This window comes from Rhodamnia argentea, chromosome 2 (assembly GCF_020921035.1).
Source record: "Rhodamnia argentea isolate NSW1041297 chromosome 2, ASM2092103v1, whole genome shotgun sequence".
Taxonomy (NCBI): domain Eukaryota; kingdom Viridiplantae; phylum Streptophyta; class Magnoliopsida; order Myrtales; family Myrtaceae; genus Rhodamnia; species Rhodamnia argentea.
The window spans coordinates 22,036,583-22,049,071 of record NC_063151.1 but is presented as its reverse complement, the minus strand read 5'-3'; the positions used below and the strand labels follow the sequence as shown (position 1 = coordinate 22,049,071).

Here is a 12,489-nt window from a genome sequence, read left to right as displayed (position 1 = left end):
AATGGACCATGAAAGATACATCAACCACATGGCATCTTCACGACCTAATTAAGTGAAAAATCAAAACTAAAAATTAAGGGTTTTGCTTACATAATAATTTTTGGATGACCATGAGAGTAACAGCATAATGTGGGCCACACATTCTCGAAGAAGTGGACCCCATAATAAATTTAATTATTTATTTTTTTATGGCCCAGAGCGGACTGTTAATTTCATACTTGATTAAAAACGGTCACATAATAATTTTCAACAAAATTAATCCAAACGATTGCACGGCTAGCTTTCGTCAGATTCCGTTGGGCCTAAAGATTGATAGGCCCATTGAAAAATTACTTGGGCTACGCCGGTGGCAGAGGCCCACAAAGACGGAGCTCCATTTTCTCGCGGACAAGATGGAAATTTCAATTTCTTTTAATCATTTAATAAATTGATTCGATTAACGGTGCCGCCCGTACAAAAACTCGGCAAAAAGGGTTTTAGCCTTTCACCTCGCTTCACTCTTCACGCCTCCCACGCCGCGAGCCATTCTGTTACTCCCTTTCTCTCTCTCTCTCTCTCTCCCGATCATGGAGTCGGCGAAGGAGGAGATCAAGGCCATGGAGGTGCAGGTCGAGAAGGATCCCAACCGGAAGTACGTGTTCGACGTCATCATCGGCGACAAGTTCTTCCTCGCCACCACCGTCACCGGCGGCCCGGATGGCGACTCCATCGTCAAGGACTGGGTTCAGCAGGTGCAGAAGTCGCACCGCAAGGGGAAGAAGGGAGAGGTCGTCGTCGGTATCTCCGCCGAGCGAAGCCGGAGCTACGCGAATGCGCCTTGGAAGCCCCATCTGATGTCGCGTAGGTGGTTTCTTCCCGTTCGATTGGCAGTTCTTGTCCCGATCGGGAAACCCTAGGCCCTAAGCTAAGATCAACATTTATTTTTTCCCCGTTTCTGTTCTTCCTTTTCTTGATTGAATTCGTTCATGTATCAGCTGGTTCAAAGGACAATCCCTACGACTTGCTCCAGCTCTGCGCGGGGAACCAGTGCCTTCTCTACGAACTCGATCCTTCGCACCCTATCCCCAAAATCCTCAAGGACTTCATCCACGATTCGAGGATCTTCGGCGTCGGGATAGAGGCGATGGCCAAGGAGCTCGAGAGGGAGGTCGGGCTGACGATGCGTAAGCCCGTGGAGCTCCGGAAGCTGGCGGAGAGGTCTAAGGAGATCTCGGTCGGGTACGTGGACTTCCGGAGGAAGAATCTGGAGCAGCTGGGGAGGATTGTGCTGGGAGGGGAAGCGGAGATGGCGAGGCCTAGGAAGATGAAGTGGCAGATCCACGATAAGTATGGCCCGAAACCCTGGGATTATGATGTCAGGCTCTCCGACGACATGATCAAGCATGCGAGCATCGACGCCTTCCTGGCTTGCAAGATGGGGACGAAGCTGTTGAAGAACGTTGACTGATCACGGTTAGTCCCGCGCTTTTTTGGGTACATACTACTGATACGGTGGTGGTTATCAAGTTTGCTGATGATGGAGTTGATGATCGCCAATTAGGCACTATTAGCACAAGAACTTCGTCGTGTCTCTGCAATAATAAGTCTGTGTAGTCGTACTAGTATCGAGGAATTCCGATAGAGCTGACACCAGTTCTTGTCGTTTTCCTCTGCCACACGCTACTTACGTCACATTAGGGTTTTTTCTTTTCCGATTTTCTCGCGACCCGCGTGGGGATTCCCCTTGGAAATTGTTCACGAGGGACTTCTTTGCTGTTATTCTTGATGTTGATATCGTGCTTCTCAAAATTTGAACTTGGAGATTTGCTTGACTTGATGGCTACCATCAACTGTGCATTCATTCTGATTCGTTAGTTTTTGATCGTGATCTCGAAAAGGCGACTGCACTCCGTTACTATTTTGTTTTTTCTGACGTATGCATGCTGATTTTCTGACGTGAAGATCTTCTACAATTGAAATCGCAAAACCCGCAAAAATATGAACGTTACCATCAATTCTGGTATGCTCGCTTTGAGAAAATAAAGCAAAATACGACAAAAGATTAGCTTTTTTCACCTCAGTAAATCTTAAATTTAACACCTAAATGTCATCATGAGGAGCTAATTGATGATTGACAGTATTAATGCTCCTAACAACCCAATTGGTAGTATAATCTCTCCACGCATCTGCTGCCATGCTTGTGAACTACATGCCAGGATGGGCATGTTTACTTTCTGGGTCTCCCATGTATGCTCTCCACTGCTCGTGCAAGTAAAGTTATGGCGTTGATAATAAAGCTCCAATCATAGGGAACAATTTCTAATTATGACATAAATTTCTTCGGATTTGAACCGACATCTTAATTCGAAGCTAGGAAAAATGTGAGTTCTCTTTAATTTCTTGTCCCTGGGCCTCCTTGGACCAAGTTTTTCGAGTGGTTATTCTAGCAAACTTTCTAGGATAATTACCATTTCTCTCATGACTACCTTAGTGGTCCTGAAAATGAATTCTTCAAAAATTTATATGGCACCAAATCTGCTGATAATTTCCTTAATTAATTAATATCAGTATGTATATATTAGCATCTCCCCTGAGTTTTGTTCCTCTTTGGAGCGTTCCCCGGCTGAAGAGTTTACAAATTGATTCCGCATTTATTCTTTTGCCCGATGGATGAACTAATAGATTAGAGAGATCTGAACAATTAATTGATAGCAGTGGAATTTCCTATCGAAGATTTCGCTTGTTCATCATAAAAGGTAGGTTCGTGACACGCCAAATTCCACATGTCAAGGGCAAACTCGTCCACCACTTTTTTTTTTGTATCCTCTTTAAAAAGGTAATTGAAATTGAACAAGAAAAAGCAAGTTTTACAGTGGCAATGAGACCTTCCACATACAATCTGGCGAAGGAGTTGAGTTTGGCACTTTATCCCTCTGTTGTTGGACGCTTTTACCATCAGTTTGTATAATCCAGCATCTCACGTGAGCTTTATGCTCTGACTAGCGTCAAAAAATTGATCATAATGTGCGTCGGAAGAGTGGAGGAGGTGGTACATTAAGGGCTTGCATGACAATCATTCTGATCCGGAAAAGTAATTCTGATTAAAATGACTTTTTCTGATTTTGTTCACTGGATGAGTTTTAGAGAATCATAATGTGTTTGATAACTACATAAAATTTTTGTTCATGGAACGGAAATGCGTTTGGTAATTGTATATAATTTCTATTCTTGAGAACAATTGTTCTTCCCAATTTTTGTCATTTAAGCCAAATAATTATATAGTTATTTTGTGAAATTTCATCCTACGTTTTGAATTAATCTTCGATTAATTCATATTGATTCTCCTATATAATAAATTGCATATCAAAATGTAAAAATAAATATCAAGAATTATCACGAGTCATTTTTGCCATTTATTGTGAGGCTTCATCCAACTCTTTTGAGCGAGCGGACAACCAACACAAGCGACATCCTTGTTTTTACAAGGAAAATGCATTGCACTACCCTACATTGGTATGCATTTTTGGTTCAAGGAAATCAAATTTTAATCTTAATTCTTTCAAAACTTAAGAACAATAGCTTGGTAAGTGTTCACGTTGGTTATTTTTGTCTTTTTTCAGAATTTTCTAAAATTAGACTAAGTCTAAAGTACATAAACCTAGGCAAATCACAACCAATGAAATCCAGTGCACAATCAAGGAATCATGACATTGATAAATCACATCATAAAACCCTAACGAAGCCTTAAGGATTTAGAAAAATGTGGTTCGAGTTTAATTTCAAAGGTGCTTATGATTTTTCTAAAAAATAACAAATTCTATGAAATCTAGGGAATCTAGGCCTAAATTTATGAAAATGAGGTCAAACTAGCCTAATCCAAGCCTTTTCTATCTTTAGGGATTTTCTAATTTTTTTTTTTGTATTTTTTTGAATTTTTTGAATTTCTTAAAATTATTATTATTATTTTTTAAATGAGACCTAGTTGTTCTATTTTAGGTTGAGGAAACAGTGATGAGAGAACCGATAGGGAAAAGTGAGAGATATGAGACTTCATTCTGTTTTGTTATTCTCAAAATTGATTATTTTTTTCAGAATCAACTTTTTTTTTTTTCTTAGTTTTGCTCTAAAACTGTTTTCGGAAACAGAATCTGAATCCAAATAATTTACGTTGCCAAACAGGATTCTCATCTTTTTTTATTTCGCAAAACAAAATTAGAGAATCGGAATGGTTGTCATGCAAGCCCGAAGTTTGATCATAAAAAAGTTTGGTGAAAACTTTGGTCAAATTGATAACCTAGAAGGATCATACGAAAATCGCCAAGCAACCTGGGGGCATTTACCAAATTTTCCCGGTTGTGGGGATTGTGCGCTAACGCTACTTTTTAGCTACGCTTAAGGTGAAGATGTTGGAGAACCCATAGTTGATTTTCCTTTTTCCTCCCTATGTAACCCTTGCAAAGTTGATTTTCAGAAGAATTATTCAAAAAGTCTTAAAGGTTTGGGAATCAATTTGCAACAAAAAAAAAAAAAAAATTAGGAGTGATTTGGCACAATTACAATAAATTTAGGATTTTTTTCCTCAATTATCCTGAAGCAAACATTAGTAAAGAAATTCCTCATGTAGCTTATTGACATCCTTATTTGAGCGAAAATGTGTCTGAGATGTTACCACCAAGAGTAGTAGTCCGGTAGTAAGGTGGTCATAATGGCCTCCCTAAGGTTACAAATTCGAGCCATGTGGTGACCAATAGGGGCGAGCAAATCGGACCAATCGAATCGGTGGTCCGATTCCCGGTTCCAGAGGGCGGCAATCCGGTTCCCGGTCTAGAAGTACAAGATCGGACCAGACCACCTGGATCGGACTGGTTGATTTCAGTTGTTAATTTTTAATTTTTAATTTTTATTTAATTTTTATTTTTATTTTTATTTTTTGCGTTTATGAGGTCTCATACGGTTGAGATTTGGGTCTCATACAATTGAGATTTGGACCACATATTTATTTTGTAGCTTCATTTGCCATGACTCCACCCAACAATATCAAATGCTACGTGTTACCAGATTATGCTAAAAAATTCTATCATCTCACTTTTTTTTTTGAAAAGAATCTACTGTTTTAGAGTCATTTCTTTGAAAATAATGACCTTGATAATATTTTCTTGACTCCATTGGACCGCTCGAGAACCGGACCAGCAGTTCGGTCCCCGGTTCCGAAAATTGGGAATGGGCACCACCGGTCCGGTTCTCGGTTCTTGAGGGGAACCGAATCGGACCGACAGTCCGATCCCCGATTCCAAAAATTAGGAATCGGTACCACCGGTCCGGTTCTCGATTCTTGGGGGGAATCGGGCCGGATCGAGAACCGCTTACCCCTAATGACCGAGCCTCTAGCCGACTTATGTCTTGGACATATGCTTCTTCCCGACTATTGCTGCTAGGGTTAACCATACTGGATGGACCAAATTGGAAATTGCCAAGACCATATCGAACCAGTGGGTTTGGTCCGCTTCTCGGGGGCTCTAGACTGACTAATTTTTTTTTTATAAAAGAAATTCCTAAATGTAAACCTTAACCTAAACCTAAGATGGTTAAGATAATTAGTATGATTTTCAGGTTTAGCGACATCGCGAAGCAATTAACGAAAGGCGTTTCGGTGAATATAATTGACAATAAAAATTTAACAAAAAATCATTAAAAAAAAAAGGCAATCGGTTCGGGCTGGTTCTCGATCCTTGAAATTGGGTATCGGCCCTCCTAGTTCGATTCTTGATTCTAGGGTGGGACATGACCAGATAGAGAACTGATCACCTCTAATAGCCGCTTCTCAAATCTATCTTCTAAAATATGTTAGAGCAAGACAATTAGTCAAGGACAAGTCTAGAAATTGGGCACCTATAATTAATGTTATATTGTCCATGGTTCGTCGATCCATGCACATTCTATAAATAACCTTACTTCTTTGCCACAAGCAAGATTGGAATCGACCAATGACTCAAGTTTTCCCTTAGATATTAGCTCATTCACACGCCTTTAAAGCCATTTTCCTTTAGATTGCATGAATAGGTGGCCTTACTTGGGAGCAGAGCGCCGGGAAGACATATTGGCTCATTCACCTGCCTGTACAAACCCTCGTTTTCCTTTAGATTGCATCGATAGGTGTCCCTCTTAGGGAGCAGAGTGCCGGTAAGTAAGTCGACGTAGGATCATGGTGACGGGCTCGTGCATGCGTGGGTGGACTGAGTAGTTAGAACTCAAGTCGAGCATCACATAACGGGTGTAGAAGCCTTATGGTAATGTCAGAGGAAATAACTGCGCTGATTGCCCCTCCCCATTCTTTCATCGATCTAAAAGAACACACACAGAAATGTTACTAAATCAAAGCGGAACACAATTCTAATCGAGACAAACACCCAGTTCTGCTTAACTACGACAGTGAAAACAAGTAAACAACAACTCATTTGACATTTCAGCGCTTTGAATCATTTGCCTATCCACCATAATAATCACTCAAACTATCGTACTTGGATTATACTAACGTAGCTTTAGTGCCTTCTCGGGCCCTTCCTTCTTGAACATCGCAGTGGGTTTTCCTTTTATAGTTTCTGAAAATTCAAGACGCTAACGTCAAATCGGGCCGTTTCAAGGTAACAGAAGTTTTTCCGGTCCAAGTTTTACTGGAGCTCGCGAATCATTTTGCTGAAATGCGCTAGAGCTAGAACAGCGGAGTTCAGGTGAGCTCGAATGGATTATACATTGAGCCACGGATATTCGAGTTTGGTCGAGTTCGTTCCCGTAGTAAACTGTGTAAATCGACTTAGCTCCGCTCGATTACACTTCACGTAAATGAATCCCTCTAAATGGCTTCAAGTATTGCCTTTGTATTCTGCTTCTTTTATTTGACTTGCAAGCTCCTTCCATCGTTTCCACATGTATTGACTATCTTATCCTATGAACTTTAGCGCAAAATCCATCACACAAGTCAAGATATCCAGTTGATTTTTCGGTGCAGGAACACCATCCACTCCCATCGAACAAAATCCCATTTGCCATTTCTCACCATTACTTCAAAGTGGAATCTGCAAAGTTGGGATTTGACACTTGAGAGTGCCATACTACTTGGGCTGTGGAGTCTTGAGTGTCTGGTTGCAATCGTAGGCAAATTTTGCACGGTCCAAGCGTAAACAAGGGGGTTCAATGGGCCTTAGTCAAAAAAAGAAGAAGAAGAAAAGGTGAAGTTGGTGCCTTTGGAACCAAAAGTCGGCTGAACTTTCTTTCTGCTTTGAAACTTTCGGACCGTTAAATTGTCAAAAAGATCAAACTTCCCCGAGTTTAATGGTGAAGTGTTTCAAGGACTAGGCAAAGTGAAATTGCCTGATGGAAAGTTAGATGGGACACCTCATATCAACGTGAAAACTTCATGGGCATGATCCGTGGCGTGTGATGAAGCGCTCATTATAACATGGAGTTGCTTGCTGGACAATCGACATGACAGGTTTAATCTGATATCGTGCTTGAGAGATCACTTTACTTAGTTTCTTCGCGGAGATTCTTCTCTGTCTCATTTTCCTTTGGCTGATTGGAGATTCTAATTTGATTAGTAGAGCTAGAGTCCACCCAAGTTATACTTGCGGAGAGAATCAGGCCAACCACTCAATGGCATGTCAAAGATCAACCTCAGAAGCATCACAGTTCCTGTTAAATCAAGCTCCCAACAGTCGAGTTTGACGAGAAACAGAGCACTTTCGACGGCGCTCATGAAGTTAGGCAATGTTCCATCTTCTTCGCCACAACATGATTTTTGGGTGGTGGAAAGGTGCTCGCATGCGTTGGCCGCTCTCTCGTGTTAGACTCGGTGCATGTGTGTTTCCTTGCTTCTTGAGAGGAATAATTGCAAAAAAAAAAAAAAATCCTAAATCTATTATAATTGTGCCAATTCGGCCTTTCCGATCAATTTTGACCGAAAATTGCTGATGTTGCAATTTTAATAATATTTTAATGTATTTTTCTTTTCTTTCTTTTTTTCTCTTCCCTCCTCCTGCGGTCGGTCGCCGGACCTCGGCGACCTGTTAGAGGCAAGGGCTGGCGAGGTCGGCCTTGCTAGGGGCAGCGAGTTCGGGCCTCGCTATCACGTAGGCGAGTCTCGCCCTCTTCAATGGCTAGGCAACCTTGCCAAGGGCTGGGCAAGGCTCGCCCTCGTCCGATCTTGCGAGGTCGGCCTCGCCCCTCGTCCGATCTTGCAAGGTCGGCCTTGCCTAGCGATGGCGAGGTCGAGCCTCTCCGTCACTTTTGGCCGGACGCCATGTCCGGCAATTGACCGGAGGGAGAGGGGAAGAAAAAAAAGAAAGAGCAAGAAAATAAAGAATAAAATATTATGAAAATATTATTAAAAATTGCCACGTAGGTATCGGTCGTGCTATGTAAGTGAATTTTGGCCAAAATTGACTGAGAGGACTGAATTGGCACAAACCCAAAAAGTTTAGAATTGAATTGACATAATAGGTCCATGACTTTTTTTTTTTTTGGGAGCTAACTATCCCCTTCTTGAGATAACCCTTCTGCTATTCAGAGAGTTTAGACTCTCGAATTCATTTAAATCGTTGATTTTGAGGGATCGCCAGGTGAATCTGATGCGGATTCACCGTATTCAATAGGTTAAGTAAGACGCATTCAATAAGGTTAAGTTAGACGCATTCAACAAGGTCTTCTCGTTATCTGCTGACATCTCAATTATGATGCAAGTCCACATTTTTTTCTATTGTTGGGTCCATTGGTGAATGATGGCGGCGTGGACAGCCCCAACCCACAAGCAATAGGCTCCTAAACTTGTCAAAAATTTAACTCAAACGTTGAAAAGAAAGATGTTTTTTTTTGTGGGGTTGTTGGTTTTTTGTTTTTGGGGGGGGGGTTGCTTTTGTCAACTTGTGCTTTTCCCTATTTTTTCTTCCGGGAAATCAAAACAGAGTAGTAATTGCTGGTCTTTCTTTCTTTTCATATCTTGCAAAAAAGAAGCAGAGTACAAAGTTCAACCTGGCGTTACATCCACCGCAACCCGATACCCCAACTATTGGTTAACGTATTGAGTGATTTCTCTTCCTTGACCATCCTATGAACATCAACAAGCAGCAGCAGATTCCTAAAATCAAGCTCCTCCCCTGCCTTGCGACTCCTCATCAGCAACGAGGACCCTGGTGATGTCGGGGGCGGCGAATTAGTAGTTTGTACCGAAAGGCTTGTAGGACTTGAGATCGAGCACGACCCCGGCGATTGACCCCGCGGCTGCTGCTATAGTGATGATGAGGCAAGCTCCGCTTAGGATCTGGAGGCATAGCCATTTGGTGCTCCACTTGGGGATCTTCATTTGGACGATGTACATTTCGACCGGGAAATAAACCGTCAAAGGCCAGAATCCCAGAGCGCCGAGCAACCCGACCACGTCGTTGAAGAACGGGAGCAGCATCGAGATCACGGTGGTTAGGATCACGAAAATGGTCCGCCAAATCAACCTGAAGACGTTCAGCTTGTAGGGTCGGAAACCTGGGACCGGGATCTCGATCTCCTTGGTGATGAATTGGCTGTCCCCGAACCTTTTCGCGGCGTACTTCTCGATGAAGGCGAAGAGGGGTTGGCAGAAGACCTGGTAGGCGCCGACGAGGTGGATCACGATGGCGGCATTCGCTATGTCGATCAGCCAATAAGGTTTGAAGAAGCCGAAGCCCGTGAGGAGGTTCCCAGGCGCCATGTCCCCGAAGGCGGCATAGCCCATGCAGCCGCAGAGCATGTAGAATAGAGTCGTGACCGCCACACTGACCAGGGTGGCCTTCTTCATCGTCTTGGACTCCGCCGGCGGGGATTTAACCGTGTCCTGTTTCCAACCGCATCATACTACTCGGTCAATTACAGCAACCTAGGGCAGTTTTTCCAAAGTCTAGGGATGTTTTTTTCTCGCAATACATCAAGTTACAGGAAGGTGTCGTGTGACTTCTACCTGAATTTCGATCAGGATCATGGAGTATGAATAGGCAAAAGCTATGTCACCAAGAGCCTGGAAGCTCCTCCATATCTTCTGGGTCTGAGTCACAACGCCAACGCTTATCCCTGTGAGACTTCCTCCGAATTTGCGATTTTCTGGTAGATATTTGAGAAAGACGAGAAACGAGGGACTCAAAATCTTTCTACTTCACCTTTAATCATCACATAACAAGTTCATATGCAAAAGAATCAACGGGCTTGCAACCTGCGACTTTCGCGATGCCGAGGGCGAGTCCGATGATCGAGTAAGTGAAGGACATGATAGCGGCCACGATGGAGAGCCACCACAGCTGGTCGAAGTCCGGGATTTGGGAAAGAACGATCTCGATGACCCCGAAGGCGACCATGTACGGAGTGCTGCTCGAGTGGCAGGGGCTGTCGTCACCCTTCTTGTGGAAGCAGTTTGATCTGCTGATTGCCCTGCATTAAAACGTTCAGTAAAACCAAGATTAACACGAGTAATAACGCACCCAATTGACAACTTTAGCAATCTAATTGTATTCAACTTGGCTTTCAAATTCACCACTCACATCATGCTTATGGAGGCTGCAATGGTGTACCCAATGGCTACCCCAAAAAGGTTGAGGTACTGAACCAGTCCACACAACTTCACTTTCGCCCCACCTGCCAACATTCCAAAAAAAAAAATAATAATAAGAGAAGAAAATGAGAAAATTCCATTTGATCAAATGAAATGAAAAGGAGCATCTTTATGCGAAAAGATTTGGTGGGTGGACCGAGATTTTCCATTCGTTAATGAATTCTTACCAAGATTGGAGCGGACAGCGTCCATGTAAGTGTAGTTGCGCTTGCCGGTGACGGGGTCGCCGGAGCGGTAACAAGCAGCCAAGAGGGCGGAGGTGTAGTAAGTGACGAAGGAGAAGAGGAACATGACCGCCGGCCCGGCGATCCACCCGAGCTGCGCCGTGGCCCATGCCAGGGACAGCACTCCCGACCCGATCACAGCTGTGATTATGTGAGCGCTGGCCGTCCACAGAGTCCCTGTTTCGAACCCAAGAAAGCTTATTTAATTATTTTCTTCTTCTTTTGCATGCAAATAATTGAGTCCCCCATCCAGCTAAACATTTTTGGACTCTACTTCATTCTGCTAGACTTTTGGGCTACATTCGATGAGGAAGACACAAGAAAGACGCTATTATGTAAAACCTCACTCTCTGCTTTCCTCTCTGCGGTCCAAGAAATGAAGGGGGAAGAAGAAAAAGGAAGTGGGGCAAAGCTTTCCGAACGAGAGGCTCTGTTGCACATAATCACCAAGCGAAACAGAGCAGAGTTCGATCATGAAGATAAAAGAACAAAGTAAAGTGCTCTGTTTTCTTTGCTTACCGGTTCGTTTGAGACGGCCGTCGTCGTCGAAGCACTTGGAGCCACCGCCTTGCTGCGGCAGATCGAGCGCGACCTCGAAACCAGCTCTGTTCTGGCCACCCATCTTCGAATCGCCGAAAAGGTCAAATGAACCCCAGAAAAAAAAAAGTATGAGCTCGAGAAACGATAAGGTTTATCAGAAGCTGCGAGGAGAGAGACAAGCGGTGTGGTGGTGTTCCTCGGGACAGTTTTTGTCGGTGCGTAGTTTACAGCGACGCCAAAACACTGACAACAATATTTTCTCGAGAGAGAGGCACAGACAGGATCGCCCGCACGCTAACCGAGAGAAAACAGATGAATGCGAGAGCGAAGAAGAAGAAGAAGAAGAAGAAGAGATGTAGTGTGGAAGGGACGGGGAGAGGAGCTCGTTATATATAGCTGAGCTCTGGTGCAAAAAGGACGAGAGAAAGTGGCGTGCGAGTGCCACGTGCCAAAATAGGAACGAACACTGCGGGTGAGGGTGGGTGACTTGTGTCCGAGAGAGAGAGAGAGAGAGGTGGGGGGCTCATCTTCTGCTCCAGTCTCTCTCTCTCTTTGTTTGGTTTTTTTTGCGCCACTTGCAATTTAATCTCGCGTGTTTAATGCGCGTATAATCTTACTCTAGACCTTACACATAGGTGCATATCTTTACAAGCTCACTAAGCTTACGTCACTAATTTTGACGGACACGGTTTGCGCAATCATAACGGCGCGGCACAAACGCATTGACCCCGTTTACACGACATGTTTTTCATTCGTATCAGAAACGAGACAATATCAACACGCAAGATTTATCCATTTTTGGGCAGTCAATTTTGATCACGCACCAACGAATTCGGAAATCAGAAATTCTTTAGAGGGTCAAATTCTGTAAATTCCCGGGCACGCGGATTTGTCACATCCAATTTGCACCTTCAAATTGGCCTCTACTTCCCTCTTGCTGCCCCTCAGTCGTCGGTCAGTCCACTCGTTTTCGGTGGCAAATTAACATAAAATAAGAAGTCAGTGACAAAAAGGGCCGCAAAGCAAGGGAACCAAAAAAGGGTATTTGCTTTTTGATTAATACCTTTGTGAAACTATTAGAACTCCAGCTTTTCCTCTAACTAGTCCATCAGCCGTGCT

General features: G+C 43.4%; 2 protein-coding genes across 2 annotated transcripts; one reads left to right on the top strand and one right to left on the bottom strand.

Moving 5' to 3' along the window:
• The first annotated feature begins 490 nt into the window (after window positions 1-490).
• On the top strand, window positions 491-1,620 carry LOC115751405. Its single transcript, XM_030689311.2, has 2 exons — window positions 491-840; window positions 975-1,620. Exons 1-2 carry the CDS (start codon window positions 567-569, stop codon window positions 1,445-1,447), a joined length of 747 nt encoding a protein of 248 aa, XP_030545171.1. The 5' UTR covers window positions 491-566; the 3' UTR covers window positions 1,448-1,620.
• A 7,318-nt stretch (window positions 1,621-8,938) lies between these two features.
• On the bottom strand, window positions 8,939-11,715 carry LOC115751404 (amino acid permease 3-like). The gene is made up of 6 exons (XM_030689310.1): window positions 11,350-11,715; window positions 10,774-11,007; window positions 10,536-10,629; window positions 10,211-10,425; window positions 9,962-10,101; window positions 8,939-9,838 (listed from the first exon to the last, which is right to left on the bottom strand). Exons 1-6 carry the CDS (start codon window positions 11,450-11,452, stop codon window positions 9,185-9,187), a joined length of 1,440 nt encoding a protein of 479 aa, XP_030545170.1. The 5' UTR covers window positions 11,453-11,715; the 3' UTR covers window positions 8,939-9,184.
• Window positions 11,716-12,489: the final 774 nt, after the last annotated feature.

What these genes read in the sequence shown, in the direction of transcription:
- LOC115751405 (XM_030689311.2), top strand. Translation starts at nt 567, where the DNA reads ATGGAGTCGGCGAAGGAGGAGATCAAGGCCATGGAGGTGCAGGTCGAG. An exon ending in GAAGCCCCATCTGATGTCGC is followed by an intron (nt 841 to 974) that starts GTAGGTGGTTTC and finishes TTCATGTATCAG; the next exon opens with CTGGTTCAAAGGACAATCCC.
- LOC115751404 (XM_030689310.1), bottom strand. Translation starts at nt 11,452, where the DNA reads ATGGGTGGCCAGAACAGAGCTGGTTTCGAGGTCGCGCTCGATCTGCCG. An exon ending in CGGCCGTCTCAAACGAACCG is followed by an intron (nt 11,008 to 11,349) that starts GTAAGCAAAGAA and finishes GGTTCGAAACAG; the next exon opens with GGACTCTGTGGACGGCCAGC. An exon ending in CGCTGTCCGCTCCAATCTTG is followed by an intron (nt 10,630 to 10,773) that starts GTAAGAATTCAT and finishes GAATGTTGGCAG; the next exon opens with GTGGGGCGAAAGTGAAGTTG.